The 21760-nt window shown below is 36.9% G+C and overlaps 1 protein-coding gene across 5 annotated transcripts in view; it reads left to right on the top strand.

The window, feature by feature from the left end:
* The window catches only part of foxn2a (forkhead box N2a), a 65825-nt gene that overhangs the window by 35122 nt on the left and 8943 nt on the right, over positions 1 to 21760 (top strand). For all 5 annotated transcript variants that reach the window (XM_063055632.1, XM_063055631.1, XM_063055630.1 and 2 more), the window contains 4 exons: positions 1209 to 1336; positions 6321 to 6385; positions 13085 to 13150; positions 15816 to 15930. In XM_063055632.1, coding sequence (XP_062911702.1) covers positions 1209 to 1336; positions 6321 to 6385; positions 13085 to 13150; positions 15816 to 15930 — 374 coding nt within the window. The remainder of the gene's footprint in view (positions 1 to 1208; positions 1337 to 6320; positions 6386 to 13084; positions 13151 to 15815; positions 15931 to 21760) is intronic.

Below are 21760 nucleotides of genomic sequence, written 5' to 3'. Positions count from 1 at the left end.
TTTTTTTTTTAATTTTATTTTTATTTGGATAAGGAGTTCACAATTATGTACTTTTTTCACACATATAACCTTTTCCATTTTTTAATATGTATAAAACTACAATTATTTATACATTCTTAAGTACACATTGAGATGATATAAAAGCAAAATAAACATTTAAATAGATAATTATGTACTGTGGTAAATCTAACCTATTAGGCTAAGTAATGAAATTAGTTGTTAAGAAAAATGGTAATAATAGTTTCCATACAACCCTTCTGTACCATTTCCACTGGTCCAAAATGTTGCATACAAGCCTATATACCAACCATTGTAGGTGTTTATATCCCAATTTGTTCGTGCTTGTTCCTGCCCGCAGACATAATTATCCAATCCCTATGTACTTATTTACTTAATTTTTTCATTTTTTTTTTATCCCTTTCCCAAATCTTTCCCTTTACTTGTGTTAATTCTCTATTTTCCAAAAAAAAACAACAAACATTTAGACTAGGGGTGCTTACGTTAGCAATATTACTGTGTTGATGAGAAGAGCAATATAAATCATTAGGAGGGTCATCTAAAGTCTGCTCGCATTGGGGTTATATATTCAATCCATTTATTCCAGATTTGATAAAATGTTTCTTTTTGAGTTCTCAGGGAGTAGGTCAACTTTTCCATTTTAAATATTTCCAAGATAATTTCGTACCAATCTTCTAATGTAGGTGGTATTGGATTTAGCCATTTTCTAGTGATTGATTTCTTACTTGCCGCTAAGAGGGCCTGCAGCAACTTTATATCTTCCTTCTGTTCAAGGAACAATACATGCCCCAAATAGAGCGTCTCAAAGTTCAGAGGTATCTGGGACCTAAGTACCTTAACTAATGTTCTATGAATACCTTAAAATCCTACTTCTTGACTCAAAAGTTTATTGTTACTTGTTAAAGCTAGTTTGGGACTCATTGAATATATGGGAGTACCATATGTTTATCTGGATTGTCCTCTACTATTTTTTTTCTTTTGAGAAGTCCATAACTTCAATAGATGAATATAGATAATACAGGTATTATTGGCAAGGAAACAAACTGGCTTAATGACTGAAATAATATGCCAATAGGCAATGCTGAAAATTGTTCTATTAACTTACCAACTTGTTCTCAACTACTAGCCAGCATGTGACTGATGTGTACTCAATGAAGTAATCTGCTCTTTGTCATTGATCTCTTTACCAGACTGTTGGAAAAGGTTCGCTGTGGTGTGTCGACCCACAGTACAGGCCCAACCTCATACAGGCTCTCATGAAGACTCCATATTATTCAACAATGCAAATCTTCTATACACCACCAGCCTCTCCTCCAAGGTAGGAATAATCTCCCACAATCTACTGAAGGAGGTTTTATAATCTACACAACAACAGGAATAATTATTTTAAAACAATCATTGCAATATCTCTTTGAAGTTGTTGTTAAGTACACCCATGGATCGAACTGAATTATATATCCCATGAGTCCATACAGACATGACCAACTTCTGGATTCTCCAGAATTTGATAGCTGATTTGTACCATCAGGTGATTGTTATTTGTATAGTAGTCTAGTACTAATTAAAAGCCTATTGTTGGGTATTTAAAACCATTTTGCCAGGTGGGGAAGAGGACACATATCCATAACAACAGCAATATGTGAAGGGTGGCATTTAGTTGTCTATTTCTTCAATGTAATACTCTTCAAGGTGGGCTCAATCATGCAATTTAAATTTGCTATGAAATGACTTGCTGCACAACTTCAAAGTAAACCCTATATTACTACTGATACTGTGTATGTTGGCATCATTTAACCATTGTGAAAAGGACCTGGAGAAAGGAGTACAGTGATCCATCATGGTTCATCAAGACACAGAAATGATAATAAATGAGCCAGTTGTAATGTTACTATGGCAACACATTTTAGGAAATAAGTATATCGATATAAATGTGTTTTGCTGCTTGGTAACTAGCATAACTGCATTTTTACATTTCTCATCTGAAAGATGAGATTTATGTGATTGCAATTAACAAATTTGGAAATTGTACAGAATTTTTTTTCTGCTAAGAAGCTTGGGTCATTTCCTTTAAAATGGTGTTAGCTAATAACATTACCAATCCTCTGTGCCTGCTGCTGGATGTGTATAGTACTAAGAATGTGGTATTTAGGTGTGGTGATGTTGCCGCATAAGGACAACATTACACCATTGACAGATTAACTTAAAAATGCTGTGACTGAATTCATGAACTGTCTTGTTTCTTACTTTCTCACCTTGGTTATGAAATCTAGGATTGTAGATAACTAGAGGTAATCAAAACCCTACTTCAATTATACCTCAGTTCAGGAGGCATCCTATTCATCTTATGATATTCTGATATGTTTAGATGCGCCAGTGCACTGCTGAACCCTGTGGAACTGCGGACTGTGCTGGGTTGGCAAGTGACAGCTTCTACTGACGTTGAAATGCAATATTAGATCTCAGTATTGGCCTGATTGTAGAGCATAGAACATTGACCATACATCACAAAAACAAATCCTTTGATCCACAATGTCTGTGCTAAACTTGATGTCATATTAAACTCCGCTCTTCTGTCTGCATATGATCGATCTCACTCCATTCCGTGCACTTTCTGTCCCTATCTTAAGAGCTGCTTATGTGCCAATATCATATCTGGTTCCACCACTGCCTCTTTTTTTAAAAAAAAGTCCTACACATCACCTTGCACTTTTTCTTCTCTCATCTTAAAACTATCCTTACTAGCATTTGAGATTTCCACCCTGAAGAAAAAAAAGTTCAACTATCTATGCCTCTCAGTTTTATAAACTTCGATCAGGTCTTCCCTCAGCCTTGGATTGTTTTCTCTGGAACTTCAAAGTTTATCCAACCTGTCCTTTATAACTAACACTCTGTAATCCAGGTACATCCTGGTAAACCTCTTTTGTACTGTTTCTAAAGCTTACACATCCTTCCTGTCATGTGGCTACCGGAATTGCATATATTACTCCAAATGCAGCTTAACCAAAGTTTTATAGAGCAGCAACGTGACTTCTTTACACTTATATTCAGTGCCCTGACCAGTGAAGGCAAGCCTGCTAGTGCGGCATTTACCTCAAATATATATCCCATTACACCTCTCTAATTCCATAAGAACATAAGAGTAGGAGTAGGCCATCTGGCCTGTCATGACTGCTCAGCCATTCAATGAGAACATGGCTGATTTGGCCATGGACTCATCTCCACCTACCTGCCTTTTCCCCGTAAACTCTTAATTTCCCTACTGTGCAAAAATCTATCCAACTTTGTCTTTAAATATATTTACTGAGGTAGCCTCCACTGCTTTATTCTATGACACTTTCAAGGAGCTAAGGACTTGGATTCCAAGTCCCATCTTTATACATAATCTACTTTTGAGCAGCATCTAGATATTTCTCAAAGGTCTAGATGATGGATTTGAGGAAGCTAGCTGGGACAACAGTGAAGTAGGGGACCAAGAATTAGGATTAATAAAAATACAAGTGTTTAAAATCACCAGGTATATATCTTTGGGAACGCACTTGTGTTTAAACAACCTTGTGTTAAGGACATGAGGCAAAGATATGACCAAACTAAATAAGACCATAAGACATAGGAGCAGAATAAGGCCACTCGGCCCATTGAGTCTTCTCCGCTATTTCATCATGGCTAATTTATTTTCCCTCTCTACACAATTCTCCTGCCTTCTCCCCGTAACCTTTGACCCTCCCCTCATGAACCTGGAACCTATCAAACTCTATTTTAAATATATTCAGTGATTTGGTTCCTATAGCAGTCCCTGGCAATGAATTCTACAGATTCACCCCATCTTACTACAGAAATTCCTCTCATCTCTGTTCTAAATGGACAACCCACAATTCTGAGACTATACCCTCTGGTCCTAGACTCACTACCCACTATAGGATACATCCTCTTCACATTCACTCTATCGCGGCCTTTCAATGTTTGATAGGTTTCAATGAGATCCTTCATCCACCCCCTTTCTTCTAAACTCCAAGGAGTATAGGCCTTAAGCCATCAAATGTTCCTCATACGTTAACCCGTTCATTCCTGGAGTTATTCTCGTGAACCTTCTCTGGACCCTCTTGAATTCCGGCACATCCTTTCTTAGGGGGCCCCAAACTCCTTACAGTATTCCAACTGTGGTCTGATCAATGCCTTATAAAGTCTTGGCATCACATTCTTGCTCTTATATTCCAGCCCTCTTGAAATGCATGTTAACATTGCACTTGCCTTCCTTGCCACCGACTCAACCTGAAAGTTAACCTTTAGGACATTCTGCACAAGGACCCCCAAATCCGTTTGCACCTCTGATTTTGGAATTTTCTCCCTTTTAGGAAAATAGTCTACCCCTTTATTCCTTCCACCACATTGCATGACCATATACTTCCCTACACTCTATTCCATCTGCCACTTCTTTGCCCATTCCCTCAATATGTCCAAGTCTTCCTGCAGACTCCCTGCTTGCTAAGCATGATTTGCCCCTCCACCTATCTTTCTATTTGCAAACTTAGCCACAAAGCCATCAATTGCTGACATATAACGTGAAAAGAGGTGGTCCCAATACTGACCACTGCAGAACACCACTAGTCACTGGTGGCCAACCAGAGTAGAGCCCCTTTGTTTCGAATGTTTGCCTCCTGCCAGTCAGCCAACCTTCTATCCATGCTAGTATCGTTCCTGTAATACCTTGGGCTCTTATCTTGTTAAGCAGGCTCATGTGTGGCACCTTGTCAGAGGCCTTCTGAAAATCCAAGTACACAACATCCATTTCCTCAAAGAATTCCAACAGATTTGTCAGACAAGATTTCCCCTGAAGAAAACCATGCTGACATTTGGCCTACTTTATCATATGCCTCAAAGTACCCTTAAACCTCATCCTTAATGATGGACTAACATCTTACCAACTACTGTAGAACAGGCCAAATGGCCTATAATTTCCTTTTTTCTATCTCCATAGAGAGTAGAGTGATGTTTTCAATTCTCTGGTCCTCCAGAACCATTCACGAACCTATTGGTTCTTGAATGATCATTACTGATGCCTCCACACTCTTTCCAGCTATTACTGTTCTGCCAAAATGCCGGCTCGTGTCCCCTTCTAATCAACTTTGGCCAGCTCCCCTGTCATGCTTCTGTAATTCACTGTACTATAATACTGATACATCTGACTTTATTTTCTCCCTCTCAAACTGCAGCGTGAATTCTATCATGTTGTGATCATTGCCTAACTGCTCTTTTACCTTAAGCTTCCTAATTAAATCTGGTTTATTGCATAACACCAGAATTGCTTTTCCCCTAGTGGGCTCAACCACTAGCTGTTCTAAAAAGCCATCTTGTAGGCATTCTACAAATTCCGTCTCTTGGGATCCAGTTCCAATCTGATTTTCCCAATCTACCTGCATTTTGAAATCCCCCATAGCCATCATAACAATGCCCTTATTATATGCCTTTTCTATTTCCATTAGAATTTATATCCCACATCCTGGCTACCGTTTGGGGCCTATATATAATTCCCATCAGGGTTTTTTACCCTTGTAGTTCCTATCAATAAGGATTCTATATCTTCCATTCCCATGTCACATCTTCCGAAGTATTTGATTTCATTTGTTACCAACAGTGACCCCAACCCCTGTTCCTCTGTCCATTTGAACTACTGTGCATCCTTGGATGTTAAGCTCCCAACTTTGATCTTCTTTCAGCCACAACATTGCCCATAACATCATAACTGCCAACCTATAAGTGCATTACAAGGTCTACCTTAGTCTGTATAGTGTGCATGCAAATATAACACCTTCAGTCCAGTATTTATCACCCTTTTTGAGTTTGCCCCCATGTTATATTTGAGCTCATATCACTGACTGCAATTTTGCCTTACCATCTGCTTGTCCTTCCTCACAGTCTCACTACACACTGCATTGACTTAAATACCAACTGCCCCATTCTCAGCTCTATCACTCTGGTTCCCATTCCATCTATAGGTGCATGTGACATGACTCTCTACATTTTTTTTTCCCCAACCAAGCTTTTTGACAAGTTAAATTTTTTGGTCACTGCTTGCTCCATTTATCCTGTATGCATAGTTCCATGGGTATGTTGTTTCTTGTAAGCATGGTAGTCTTTGGCTATTTATGGATGTCAGATGAGCAATGATTGAACGAGATTTTTCTCTAAGTAGCCTGACAATTTAATTCATACATAGAAAGTATCACTTTTGAAAGGGTATCAATGCGAACCAGCATCTTTAGCACTTGGTGATTATTTTATATGTATGATTATGTTTCTTTTAGTGCATCACCACCTCCTCACCACCTCACATCAACATCACCACAGCTCCAAGATAGCCTACAGAAAAGTGAGTTCAGTTTTCCTCTTCAAGTGTTTCTTTTAGAAAATGTGCATATTTGGATAAACTGATAATACATAAATTCAAGAACTAATGTATTTATTCATTTCTTGGCAATAACATTTTGACCATTTGTAATGAAGTCGTACTGAAATATGACTAACATTGTTGTTTTATTTTGAAAACAGTAATGAAAATCTACTTTATTTTCCACTTTTGCACCTATTCTGACACATACTGTACTGTTAACTGAATTGATTCTGATCAGAATGTAACAACTAGGAACCACCGCAGCCCACTCCACAACTCAATGTAATAGTGACTGACCTTTATTTTCACATTGTTTCAATATTCTAGGATTTCTTGTTTCAATGTGTAAGAAATCCAGCTGTCAGTTTACTGCTTCATGGTTTAAGGCAATTTGAGTGCTTATTTTAAAGGGTGTGGAAGCTTTAAAACTCTATAATTCAGTGTATTTCAGATCCTTCCCCCCCCCCCCCCCTTCTCCCCATCGCTCTTTTGGTGAAAATACAGTGGATTCCAATTAGGAACACATCAGGACCAGTACATTTTGGCCCAATAAATGGCTTCTCCATTTAGCCAAAAGTTTCATGGAAATAGTTAAAAACGTAGAAAAAAAGACAAACTACCGTTTAACTGAGTAAAGAATTATGTATTTAAATTAAATTTAGAACAAATTAGAACACTATTGCAATACTTAAAACTGTGTGTTCGTTCCTAATAGTTATCGATGAAGAATTCGTCCAGTGTGCGCTACCATGTTCTTTTGATTGGCAGTAAATGAACAAAATCAATGCAGACACCTAGTGCGCATAATGGACTGCGTTCAAGCAATTCTGTCGATGATTATGTCCTCTAAATCTTCATTTTCATTGTAACATTCAAGATGATTGTTGATGCCTTCTACTCCTTTGTGGTTCCTAACTTGAAATGGTGAAATCATTTTATTTTCACTCTGGGCCATTTCTCGCTTCTCCAAGCCTGAATGCTTAAAACCACAGTGAGCAAAACGGTTCTGAATTGTCTTGCTGCTTATTTTTCGTCAACTATCAGTGAAAAAAGTCACTGCTTTTTGAACACTTAAGGTTGCATACTGCCAAGTGTGTTTTTAAATGCTGCTGCTGTGACAAAAGAATTTCCCACTCAGGATCAATAATGTTCTTCTTCATCTTAATTATTATTGTTATCATTATTGTTACTTGTTTCAGAGAATTGTCTTTTTCATTAAAAATAAAATAATATTTTCACCCAAAGAATGATTGGGTTGGGGGCGGGGTGGGTGTGTGCGGAAACGCATTGACTGAAAGAGTGATGAAGGCTACACATTTGAAGTGAAGTATTTGTTAACAGAAAGTAATGGTCAAATGTTGTTCATGCATCCTTGGAAGAAACACTGTCAATGCAGCTAAGTTTAAAGTAATTTCTGATCTTCCCTACCCTCTGCTTCACATTATTGGTTATATTCACTGCATTCAAGGTTCTTCTTTGGGGATAGGCCATACACCAAGGATTTTCTAAATCTAACAACTCCACATTATTAATGCTTAAAGGGTTGGAAAAGCTTTGTTTTTTAAACTTGGGGAAGACTATTATTATCGTACTCTGTGCTGTGTCATCAACTCTTGCAGAGTATACTAAGATTTCATTACATTTATACAGGTTATAAGTGCCATAGTAGTGCAGTGGTAAGAGTGATGCTGTTACAGCTTGAGGCATTGCCGTAGGGAGTTCAGTTCTGGCACCATCTGTAAGGAGTTTTTATGTTCTCCCTGTGATGATGTGTGTTTTCTCCAGGTGCTCTAGTTTCTCCTCTCAGTCCAAAGACGAATCAGTTCGTAGATTAATTGGTGATTGTAAATTGTCCTGTGATTAGGTTAGAGTTTAACATTCTCATCCCTTTTCCTTCACTCACCTTATCTCCTTACCTGCCCATCCCTTTCCTCTGCTGCTCCTCTCGCTTCCCTTTCTTCCATGCTCTTCTACTCTCCTATCAGATTCCCCCTTCTCCCTTTATCTCTTTCACTTATCAGCCTCCCAGCTCTTTACTTCATCACTCCTCCTCTCCCGATTTCACCTATCACTTTGTATAGTAGTGCTAGAAAGTTTGTGAACCCTGTAGAATTTTCTCTACTTCTGCATTAATATGACCCAAAATGTGATCAGATCTTTAAAAAAACATTATACTTGTTCATTTATTAATTGAGAAAAATGATCCACCATAATATGTATTTGTTGGGAAAAGTATGTGAACCTCTGGGGTAACATCTTCTACACAAGCTATTTGGAGTCAAGTGTTCCAATCAATGAGATGAGATTGAAGTTGAGTTGTAGAGTTGCTCTGCCACGTAAAAAAGGACACACAAAGTCAGGTTACTGACTGAGCCTGCTCTTATCAAGAAGGAAGATGTACACCATGCCTTAATCAAAAGAATTTTCAGAGGACCTTAGGAGATGAATTGTAGAAATGCATGAAGCTGGAAAAGACTACAAAAGCATTTCTAAAGACCTGATTGTTCTTCAGTCCACAGTATGAGAAAGCATTTACAATTGGAGGAAACTCAGTAATGTTGATACTCTCCCTAGGAGTGGGCATCCTGCAAAGATCAAACCAAGAGCACAAGATGCAATGCTGAAGGAGGTGAAAAAGAACCCAAGGGTAATAGTAAAAGACCTGCAGAAATCTCTAGAATTTGCTATAGTCTCTGTTCAAGTGTCCACTATAAGAAAAACACTGAACAAGAATCATGTTCGTGGAAGAACATCAAAGAGGAAACCACAACTCTCCAAAAAAAAAACATTACTGCACATCTCAAGTTTGCAAAAGACCACCTGAATGTTCTACAATTCTTCTGAGACAATGTTCTGTGGACGGATGAGATGAAAGTTGACCGTAATCCTGTAGAAATGTTGTGGAAGGACCCGAAGGAAGCAGTTCATACAAGGAAACCCACCAACATCCCAAAGTTGAAGCAATTTTGGAAGGAGGAATGGCCTAAAATTCCTCCGAGCAGACGTGCAGGACTGATCAACAGTTAGCGAAAATGTTTGGTTGAAGTTATTGCTATACAAGGGTGTCACACCAGTTACTGAAAGCAAAGGTTCACATACTTTTTCAATAAATACATAGAGAAAATTCTACAAGGTTCACAAACTTTCTAGCACCACTATACTACTTCCTCCCCTCCCCCAGCTTCTTATTCTAACTGCTCATCTTTTTTTCCAATCTTAATGAAGGGCCTTGGCCTGAAACGTCGATTGTTTACTTGTTTCCATAGATGCCGCCTGGCCTACTAAGTTTCTACAGCATTTTGTGTGAGCTCTTTAGAATATGTTGTCTTTCAGCCCAAATGGAACTTTACCATTCAGCTTAATGCATGTCAAGAATTATTTTAACAACCATTGAATCACAAAATGTTCCCTTCACAGTTTGGCAGTGTTATCAGAGATGATGCACAGACAATGATTTTTCTAACTGTGCTCCCTTTATAATTTATTTATGAAGATCAATCAGATTATTATCAGTCTTTTGATGGAAGATTCCATTCCACAGAAGGAAACAGATGTAAATCATGCCCATAATTAAAAAATTGCAGTCTGTGATCAATAAAGATTACTTAAGTTCACCAATAGCAAAAGAGGGACATCCTTAGTAAATGAAGCAATCCAAGAAAATATGCCATATGATTACCAGATTGTATAGGCATGGGCTGGAAAGTGCCAGGCAATGATAATCTTCAAGATATGTGTCTAACAAAGTGGCACATATTTAACATTAATGTCATTGAAATAGGACTTGGACAGCTGTATATGTCTTGCAGAGAAAAATGTCTAATTCACAGCAGCCCATTTCGAATTTCCTTCGCTAAGTCAATCAGGCAGTGTTTACTGTTACTAGTTTAGTAGTTCTATTTGGGTACACTTGTAAGCATTCAATTGCTTTTCAATTATTCATGTGACTTTTAATGTTGTGTTGGTGGGCTCATCAACAATAGTGCCATGACCAAATCACTTGTAAAACAGTCTGTCCAAGAATAAAAGGGACTCCAACAGTAAGATGGATTCTTGAACTCTCATCCACCTCATTATGATCTTGCACGTTATTGCTTACCAGCACCACACTTTCTCTGTTACTCCTTATTCTGCATTCTGTTATTGTTTTATCTTGTTCTGCTTCAATGCACTGTGTAATGATTGATCTGAATGAAAGACATGCAACGCAAGCTTTCGTGGAATGGGAATTTCATTTTGGAAATTCAGCGTTGAAGAACTGTTTTAAGGTTCTTTCACCAGTTAATCCAATGAAGAAAATTACTTAAGCCTTTTAATAGCAAAACAAATTGATAATCCCATATGTTTGAGGAATGAATTTTCATTTCCATAGCTGAGAACCATTGCAGTTAATTGATCATGAGATTCGCCAAAGCACACAGAAGATAGAAAGTTTCTATTCTGAAGTCTCAGGTTAAATTCTGTACTTTATGAGGAAGTTTGAATTTGGATTTTTTAAATAATTGTTGGCAATGCAGCTACTGTTGTGTCTGAAATTTCTATGCCTATACTTGAAACTGTGACTACTAAAACCTAACACTACAATTGGCTGACTGAAAATTTGGCCAGTTATAGTAGGTTGTTCATAATTTATATCATTGCTCTCTCAGGCGAATAGAATTCATAAGTGTTTGACTTAATGTTGAAGGAGACCCCAGTCGGTCCAGATTGGAAGCAGCATCTCCAACACCATCACACTGAGCACGGGGGCTCCCCAGGGCTGTGTGTTCAGTCCACTGCTTTTCACTTTGCTGATCCAAGACTATGCTGCAACACACAGCTTGAACTACATCATCAAGTTCGCTGATGACACGACCAGGTTGGGTCTCATCAGCAAGAACGATGAGTCAGCATACAGAGAGGAGGTGCAGCGGCTAACGGACTGGTGCAGAGCCAACAACCTGTCTCTGGATGTGAATAAAACAAAAGAGATGGTTGTTGACTTCAGGAGGACACAGAATGACCACACTCCACTGAACATCGACGACTCCTCCATAGAGATCGTTAAGAGCACCAAATTACTTGGTGCTCACCTGGCAGAGAATCTCACCTGGTCCCTCAACACCAGTTCCATAGCAAAGAAAGCCCAGCAGCGTCTCTACTTTCTGCGAAGGCTGAAAAAAGTCCATCCCTTACCCCCCCCATCCTCACCACATTCTACAGAGGATGTATTGAAAGCATCGTGAGCAGCTGCATCACTGCTTGGTTCGGAAATTGCACCAACTCGGATCGCAAGACCCTGCAGCTGAGAAGATCATTGGGGTCTCTCTTCCCACCATTACAGACATTTAAACCACACGCTGCATCCGTAAAGCAAACAGCATTATGAAGGACCCCAAGCACACCTCATATAAACTCTTCTCCCTCCTGCCATCTGGCAAAAGGCACCGAAGCATTCGGGCTCTCACGACCAGACTATGTAACAGTTTCTTTCTCCAAGCCATCAGACTCCTCAATACCCAGAGCCTGAACTGACAGCAACCTACTGCCCTCTACTGTGCAAATTGTCTTGTTTATTATTTATTGTAATGCCTGCACTGTTTTGTGCACTTCATGCAGTCCTGGGTACGTCTGTAGTTTAGTGTAGTTTTGTGTTGTTTTACGTAGTTCAGTGTAGTTTTTGTATTGTTCATGTATACTTTATACTTTATTGTCGCCAAACAATTGGTACTAGAATGTACGATCATCACAGCGATATTTGATTCTGTGCTTCACACTCCCTGGATTACAAATATTAAATATTAGAGATATTAAACATAATTAAAATTAGTAAATATTAAAAATTTAAATTATAAATCATAAATAGAAAATAGAAAAATGGGAAGTAAGGTAGTACAAAAAAACCGAGAGGCAGGTCCAGATATTTGGAGGGTACGGCCCAGATCTGGATCAGGATCCATTCAGCAGTCTTATCACAGTTGGAAAGAAGCTGTTCCCAAATCTGGCCGTACGAGTCTTCAAGCTCCTGAACCTTCTCCCGGAGGGAAGAGGGACGAAAAGTCTGTTGGCTGGGTGGGTCGTGTCCTTGATTATCCTGGCAGCACTGCTCCGACAGTGTGCGGTGTAAAGTGAGTCCACGGATGGAAGATTGGTTTGTGTGATGTGCCGCGCTGTGTTCACGATCTTCTGCAGCTTCTTTCGGTCTTGGACAGGACAACTTCCATACCAGATTGTGATGCACCCTAGAAGAATGCTTCCTACGGTGCATCTATAAAAATTAGTGAGGGTTTTAGGGACAGGCCAAATTTCTTTTAGTTTTCTCGGGAAGTAAAGGCGCTGGTGGGCCTTCTTGGCAGTGGACTCTGCTTGGTTGGACCAAGTCAGGTCATTTGTGATATTGACCCCGAGGAACTTAAAGCTTATGACCTGTTCCACTTGCGCACCACCGAGGTAAATTGGGTGGTGCGGTCCGCTATTCCTTCTGAAGTATGTAGCATGTAGCACCATGGTCCTGAAAAGCGTTGTCTTGTTTTTACTGTGTACTGTGCCAGCAGTTATGGTTGAAATGACAATAAAAAGTGACTTGACTTAAAGAGGCAAGATACTGTCTCAGTTAGTTTTGTATGCCTCTGCCGAAATAGATTGGCTGTGTAACTGATGATTTATCTCAATTTATTTGTTCACAATTACATTTTTTAGGTTCTGATATTGATGCTGCCACTGCTATGATGTTGCTGAATTCTCCAGAACAAAGACTTCCTCAGTGTAAGCCACCTTTTATTTCTCTTTTCTTCATGGGTAGATTAGGTTAATATCGCCTGTAGCATCTATTTCTGCAGTCAGATTGAGGACATTTATTTGAAAATGTATAAAATTGAGTTCCTATCACTACAAAATAAATGAAGGCATCTAGGCATCTATTTCAAAATATGTTCTTTTTCCTTCTACCAAAATAATCAGGAACTCCAACTCTCAGGTTATTGACTCCAAAGTTGTTTAAAATATCTAGCTTTGTCCACTAGGTATTGCTGATTAGCCATAGATTTGGCTACCCCAAGAGAGTGCCAATATCAGAACCAAGCAAAAGAAAACTTGCACGGACATTGACAGCATGGGCAAGTGAATTTCATGTAAATATTCAGTTAAAGAAACGGCACTATTTAGTAAATAAGAAAGTAAAGTGCTCACAAAGATTGCAATAAAATATTCTACATTTGGTTTCATTTTTACTAACAAGTGCACATTAATTCAGGTATTTTGAGATATAACAAACCCACTATCTTGTTTCTGCCCTCATATATCTGTTTAGGTCGAATCCTAGTTAATGAGTTATTAGTGAAGGTTTACAAATGTTTTTGGTAACTGTGATTTCAAAAGAACCAGCAGCTCAAGTGCGAGATGTTCAGGTGAAAGCCTGGACAGTGATTATTGTCCTTATTAATCTTAAATAACTGGCAGAAGGATTAGAGAGCAGTTGAGAATATTTTTGAGCTGAGGGTTGGGTGTCTGGAAGTTGATGCCTAGAAGCATGGGTTCTGCACCTACCATAATCACATTTAAAAGTTTTCAGTGTTTGCCGCATAATCTGCGCAACTGTGCATAGGAATTCAAATTTGCCAGGTACTTCTGTACATCCCTAATCCTAATTTTGTGGCAAAACATGCCACAGAGTAAATCTATTAACCATTCCAACCTCATACATGAGGATTCCAGTGTATCGACATTGAAGATTACCTTTGGAAATTTGGCAAACTGAGAAGCAACTAAGAAATCATGCATCAATGGTTTATTTTCTGGTATTGCAGCTACAATGATTGGAATTTTTTTTTAAATTTTATTTTTATTGAAGGAATGACACAATACAGAATATATAATGGATTACATATTCCTCCATTTTGCTTTAGTATTGTACCCCAAAAACAAACCTCCCCCCCCCCCCCCACCCACCCTCCCCGAACATATCATGGCAGCTAATATATCTACAACACAACAATTCACAAATACAAGTACGGACATTTCACAACCGTACCCCCACACTACTTCAATACGACAGCTCATATACATCTGCAACATGTCAGATGATCCAAAATACACTCATATTTACAATTCATCAACCACCCTGTGAGGTAAATTATAAGTGTGTTAAATGGGAGGCAACTTCCCAAGTACAATCAAATGCCCTCAACTAGTAGGTAATTCCTTAAGACTTCCAAAATATGATAAGAAAGGTCCCCATTTCGAATAGAACTTTTTCACAGACCCCCTCAAAGTGAATTTAATCTTTGCTAATTTCAGAAAAAACATTACATCTTCTAACCAAGCAGCAGCAGTTGGGGGAGTGGCAGATTTCCAAACCAGCAAAATTCTCCTACGGGCCAATAGCGATGTAAATGCAATGATATCCGACTGGCTTGCATTTAAACCCAAATCACCATCTGCCACACCAAATACAGCTATAAGCGGGCAAGGTCTCAGTGTCACCCCCAAAACCTCACTGATAATTTTAAAAACCAGTGCCCAATAGTCATCAAGCCGAGGGCATGACCAAAATGCATGTATTAAACCAGCCGGAGAGAAGGAACACCTGTCACAGCCAGCGTCTGTCCCAGGGTATATGTCTACCAGTCTGGCTTTACTTAAATGTACCCTGTGTAAAACTTTGAATTGTATGAGCCCCAGTCTAGCACATGATGATGAGAAATGAACCCTATTCAATACTTTTGCCCAATATTCTTCCGCAAGGTCCATACCGAGGTCGGCCTCCCACCTACTCTTAGTTTTGTTTAGATCTTGAACTCCCAAAGACATCAGCTGAGAGTATAGTTCAGAAATCAGCCCCTTATTGTTAAAGCTAAGAGTGAATTTTTCCCATAACATAGCATGTGGTAGAACAGGAAAAGAGGGAAATTTTTCCTTGACAAAGTGGCGAATCTGCAGGTATTAAAAAAAAAAGATATGCGGAAGGCCATACTTACCACGCAGGTTATCAAAACTATCAAATATGTTATCAGTATACAAATCCTTAATGCGCATAAGACCGTTCAAACCCCATTGTCTGAAAGCTGAATCGAATGTGGAGGGAGGAAATAAATGGTTTTTATGAATGGGGCCCAAAACTGAAGCTGATATGAACTTATAGTGGCAGCGAAATTGATTAAAAATTTTGAGGGTGGAGAGCATGACCGGGTTAGATGTGAATTGAGAAGATTTCAATGGTAAGGGAAAATTTTAGATAATACAATAATATCATTTTTCTTGTGTGAACTTGTAATCTAGTTTTCCGTCAATAAATCCAGTTCCCCATCACTCTTAAAATATTTGTTTTAAGGAAAAGGCATTATTCAAATTATTCAATGTATAAAACCAAATTGTTCCCTTCTTATCAGCTTCACTAAGTAGGAATCAAAATTTTCATTCTTTATTTTGACAGGTAATTCATCTCAGCAACACAGTCCAGTGCTAAGCAGAAAACGTAGCCACAAACGTGCATTTTCAAAGCATGCCCCTATTACAGTGAAAATGACTGAAACCACACACAAAACAAGGTAAGACAAAACTTACTGTTGCACAGTGGCTGATTTCAATAATTGGGTGTGAATGTTCTGTGTTTTTACCTTGCTTGGAAAAATTATGAAAGTAAAATTCATCTATGAGAATCAGTCATAACAAGCAAGAAGTTCTTTGATCTCATTGTTAGGCTGGGTATATTTAGATGAGTTCAGCCAGTCCCTATGCAACTACATATGACATGGGTATTTATAGGGAGGAGTACAATTAGTTAGGTGGACTGCAGATTATATCCTATTTAACAGAGTGAATTGCTTCATAGAGTAATTTAGAAATTAGGTTATTGAGCATTTTTGGTTTTATTTCAGTTAATTTGTGGTAAGAATGTTATTAAGATGTTTTTTAACTTTGTAGTTTACAAGTTTCCATCAAAATACTGGCAAAATAATTTACGTATTTCCATGCGTCTTCCTCTCTCTGTCACGAAGATCATTTCCATCACTTGGCATTAAGGATGAAGTAGTAAATTAGATTCAACATTGGCTTCGTGGGATGAGCTAGAGAACAGTAGTAGATGGTTGCCCCTTCGGCTGAAAGCTTGTGATTAGTGGTTTGAAACATTGAAAAGTAGAAATCTACAGCACATTACAGGCCCTTGGGCCTACAATGTTGTACCGACCTCTTATTTTTCTAAGCTGCATGTACCAAATGGTACATACCATGTATGCTGCAAGGTCCATTGTTGTTTGTCATCTGCTGTATATTAATGATGTGGTAAACTGGATCAGCAAATATGTGGATGACACAAGGATTTGGGATATAGTGGACAGTGAGGAAGGCTATCAAAGCTTGAGTAGGATCTGATCCAGCTGGAAAAATGGGCTGAAAAACGGCAGATGGAACTTAATGCAGACAAGTTTGAGGTGTTGCAGTGTGGTCTGTTTCTGTGCTGTAGTGCTGTGTGGCTCTATAAGATTAAAAAGTGTCAGAAATTTAAATAAGAGCAAACTGGTTTATATTATCTATCAACTTCTCAAAGTTTAAATCTATACCCTTGAAAAAACACAATACTTAAACATGAGGAATAAAAAGTAGAAGTAGGCCATGCGGCCCCTTGTTGTTCTCTATCATTTAATCAGATCATGGATGTTTCAGCTGATGTACCATCTTCTTCCCTATCCTCATCTTTTTTTTTACTTTTTCAATATTTATTGATTTCTTACATAAAAGAATACAGAGTACAGTAGGGTATATAATATATATCAATTACAATATATTGGAATCACAAATATAGTCTCATTACCCCATATCCATATACATTAAATTTAAACATAATATTGAAAAGAGATAATTTCATTATACAAAAAAAAATCTAAACCCACTACCAGAAAAAATTACCGGATCCATTCTGGAAGGGTTTCAAGTTAAAAATTGTATCAAGTAAATTCTTATCTGGACTTGTAGGAAATATATGTACATGAGAACGCAAAAAGTCTCTAATTTGTAAATATCGAAAAAAGTGGATTTTAGGTAGGCTATACTTAGCTGACAGTTGTTCAAATGAAGAGAGACTATCTCCAGCAAACAAATCCTGAAAACATTTAATACCCTATCTATTCCACGCTTTAAAAGCTACATCAGTCATAGAAGGTTTAAAAAAATAGTTTAAAAAAAAAATGGGACTTGAAAGTGAAAAACTCAATTAACCAAAATATTTTCTAAATTGTACCCAAATCCTCAAAGTGCGTTTAACTACAAAATTATCAGTTAAATTACTTAAAGATAAAGGAGTTGAGGATCCGAGAAGAGAAATGATAGAAAATTTATTAACAGAATTAGCTTCTAAATAAACCCAGACTGGACAGTCCTCTCGATTAATATAATATAACCAAAACGTAAGATTCCGTAAATTGACTGCCCAGTAATAAAACCTAAAATTGGGTAAGACTAAACCTCCATTCTTTCTAGCTTTTTGAAGATGAACTTTATTTAATTGAGAAATTTTATTTTTTCATATATAAGAAAATATGATAGAATCCAGAGAATCAAAAAACGATTTAGGAAAAATTCCTCAAAATATTCATGGTATTTCTGTGTCTGACCAAAATGTTATTGCATTTGTTTCACTATCTAATTGTAAATTTTTTAGTATATTTTCTTGTTGGCGGTTTGATGTTTATTTTTAGAAGCTTTTTGTATGACACATGACTCCGGGGTTGTACACCTAATGGGTTCTTCTTTTTTCTCACTTTTCTGCTTAGTAGGTTTTTTTTGTTATCACAACATTTTTTTTCAATCTTTAAGATAATGCCTTTTTTGAGACATTGTAAGTGTTGTTACTTCAATGTACTCATGTTATTTTTTCTGTATAATATAACAAAAGATTTGAAAAGAAGAAAAGAAAAACAGGTACGGCCTGAAATAAATATAAAAATTTAGGCAAAATATTCATTTTAATAGAATTAATTCGGCCAATCAACGATAAAGAGAGGGGTGACCAATTTGATAGTGCCTTCTTAACATAATTCAGAAGTGTAAAAAAAAATTCTTTAAAAAGGAGTTAATAATTCCTAGTAATTGTTATGCCCAAATAAGTAAATTGATTTCTTACAATTTTAAAAAGAAGGTTGGTATTAACTAATTCCAAATTATTCAAAAGAAAAAGTTCACTCTTATGAAAGTTAAGTTTATATCCTGAAAACTGACTAAAGCAGGAGAGTAAAGAAAGTATGGAAGGTAAAGAAGACTCCACATTAGAAATGTAGAGCAAAAGGTCATCAGCATAAAGCGACACTTTGTGAGTAATACCCCTCCTTAAAATACCAGTGATATCATTAGATTCCCGGAAAGCAATAGCTAAAGGTTCTAAGACCAAATCAATAAGCAAAGGACTCAAAGGACAACCTTGTCTAGTTCCTCGTTGAAATTTAAGTGGTTTAGAATTCTGAGAGTTAGTAAGAACCTGAGCGGAGAGAGATAAATAAAGTAATTTAATCCATTGAATAAAATTGGGCCCAAAGTTAAATTTTTCTAAAGATTTAAATAAATAATTCCATTCAACCCGAGCAAAGGCTTTCTCAGCATCTAAGGATATCACACATTTCGATATCTCTTTAGAAGGAGAATAAATAACATTCAATAAACGACAAATATTAAAGTGGGAGTATTGATTTTTAATAGATCCAGTCTGATCATCAGAAGTAATAGATGGCAAAATATTTTTCAACCCTACGAGCCAAAAATTTAGATAAAATTTTAGTATCAACATTAATTAAGGAAATTGGTCTATAAGAAGAACATTCAGTTGCATCCTTATTCTTTTTAAGAATAAGCGAAATAGGCTTCATAAAAAGATTGTGGCAACCTACCTAATTTAAAAAGAGTCCGAAAGGACTGAATATAAGTGAGGTATAAGCAAAGAGGAAAAAGCCTTATAAAACTCTCCAGAAAATCCATCAGGACCCGGAGCCTTTCCCGCATGCAAAGAATAACAACCTTGGCAATTTCCTCATAAGAAATGGGTTGATCCAGCAATTTCCGATTATCATCAGAAACTGTAGGAATGTTTAATCGATCTAAGAAATTATTCATTACAGTATTATCTTTAGGAGGATCAGAACTATAAAGTTTAGAATAGAATTCTCTAAAAGTATTGTTTATTTCTAAATGGTCAGATGTTTTATCACCATTAGCTTTACAAATTTCTTTAATTTGGCAATTAACTATAAAGGTCTTTAATTGGTTAGCCAGTAGTTTACCCGTTTTATCTCCATGAACATAAAACTGACTTTTATCTTTTAAAAGTTGAGTTTCAATTGGATAAGTTAAAAGCAGATCGTATTTAGTTTTAATTTCAATATGTCTTTTATGTAAAACAGGATCTGGAACCAAAGCATATTTTTGGTCTAATTGTTTCAACTGATTGGCTAATTCAATTCTCTCCTTATTAGCTTTTTTTCTTAACACTTGCGGTAAAAGAAATAATTTATCCTCTAATATAAGCCTTAAAAGCATCTCATAAAATAAGACCAGAAGTCTCTTCTAGCATATTCTCTCTATATAAAAAAAAAGAGTAATTTGTCTCTCCAAAAATTTTAAGATATCCTTATCTGATAACAGAGTTGGATTAAAACGCCAGAATCTGTTTATTTGGGAGACACCTGGAGGATTTAAAGATAAAAACACAGGAGCATAATCTGAAACAGCAATTTCTTAATATTCACAAGATTGAACCAATGGAATCAATTGACTATCAACAAAAAAAAATCAATCCTGGAATACGTATGATGAACATGAGAAAAAAATGAGTACTCTTTATCTGTTGAATACAAAAAAGTGCCGAACATCAACAATATCACATTTCATTAGAAAAGATTGGATAAAGGAGGCAGATCTACTAAAAGTCAATCATTTAAAAGATGAGCGATCTAAAACCGGGTCTAAACAACAGTTGAAGTCTCCTCCTAAAACCAGAGAATACAGACTTAAATCTGGTAAAAGCGAAAAAAAGCATTCAAAAAAACCTGGATCATCTATATTTGGGACATACAAATTAGCAAAAACCATTAATTTATTATCTGATTTCCCTGACACTATAACAAAATGCTAATTGGTTTCAGACACTACATTATGTTGAATGAAAGAAACTGAATTGTCTGTAAGAATCGACACTCCTCTGGCCTTAGCCTGAAAGGAGGAATGAAACAATAAGCCCTACCAATGGCTGAAAAGATGTAAATTATCACATTTACGAACATGTGTTTCTTGTGAAAAAAAAATTGAGACATTTAATTTCTTAATGTAATCAAATATCTTATCACGGTTCACAGGATGGTTTAATCCTTTCACATTAAAATTAAGTAAATTAATAGTATGGTCCATTTTAAATATTGCTTAAAAGAGAGGTTAGAATAAAAACCGCTGGAATGTATATTAAATCTAAACAATGAGCTTTAAGATAAAGTAACCAAGCCACAAATGAAGCTAAGAGAACCAAACAGCTGATAGAAAAGAAGAAACTCACCCCCCCACCCAAAGAGAGGAAGTTGACCAAAGGGCAGTCGACAACTAAACATACCAACATTACCCTCCCAAAACAATCTACTGGCTGAGCTCTAAAAAGTTTTCAAGGCTAACTGCATTCCAACAAGACACAACAAAAAACAGAGCAAAATTAAACATATTAAAACAAAACATGAAAAAATCATGAAAAAATATAGTATAAAATATTAAAAAGAACTATGAAAATTCAGAGCATATCAACTTGGAAAGTATTAACTCAATGAAAACGTTCTGATGTTTAGTCCTTAATTTCCTAAGCAAAGAAATAAAAGTACAAAAAAAATTAGAAACGAAGGTTTATCAAAAGTAAAAAAAAAACAATTGTTCATAAAAGAAAGTAATGAACAGTTAGACTGCTGATTCTAAAAAAAAGAATCCATCAGGCGGATGCAATGTAGATTTATGTAGGGAATTATTGAGCAGTTAAACTTCTGATACTGATTCGGAAATTAAAAAATCCTTCATCTCTTGAGTTGAACGGAACCATTTCTGAGAGTCATTTTTCAAAATGATTCTAAGATGAGCAGCGTAACGAAGAGAGGGTTTAAAACCTTTATTGTACAATTCCAACATAACCTTTTTAAACTTGAAGCATTCATTCAACACCTTGGTCGAAAAATCCTCCACAATTCTGATCTTCTGGCCTTCATAATCAATCATACCTTCCAGACGAGATTCACAAATTAAAAGTTCCTTTGTTTGAAAGTCATGAAAACAAATTATCACTGAACGGGGTCATTCTCCTGGAGGAGGTCTTGGTACTGGCGATCTATGAGCTCGGTCTATTTCAGGTGGAGATTTTAAAAT

The sequence above is a fragment of the Mobula hypostoma genome, chromosome 8 (genome assembly GCF_963921235.1).
Source record: "Mobula hypostoma chromosome 8, sMobHyp1.1, whole genome shotgun sequence".
In the NCBI taxonomy this organism is placed as follows: domain Eukaryota; kingdom Metazoa; phylum Chordata; class Chondrichthyes; order Myliobatiformes; family Myliobatidae; genus Mobula; species Mobula hypostoma.
This window is presented reverse-complemented; position numbering and strand designations above follow the sequence as displayed.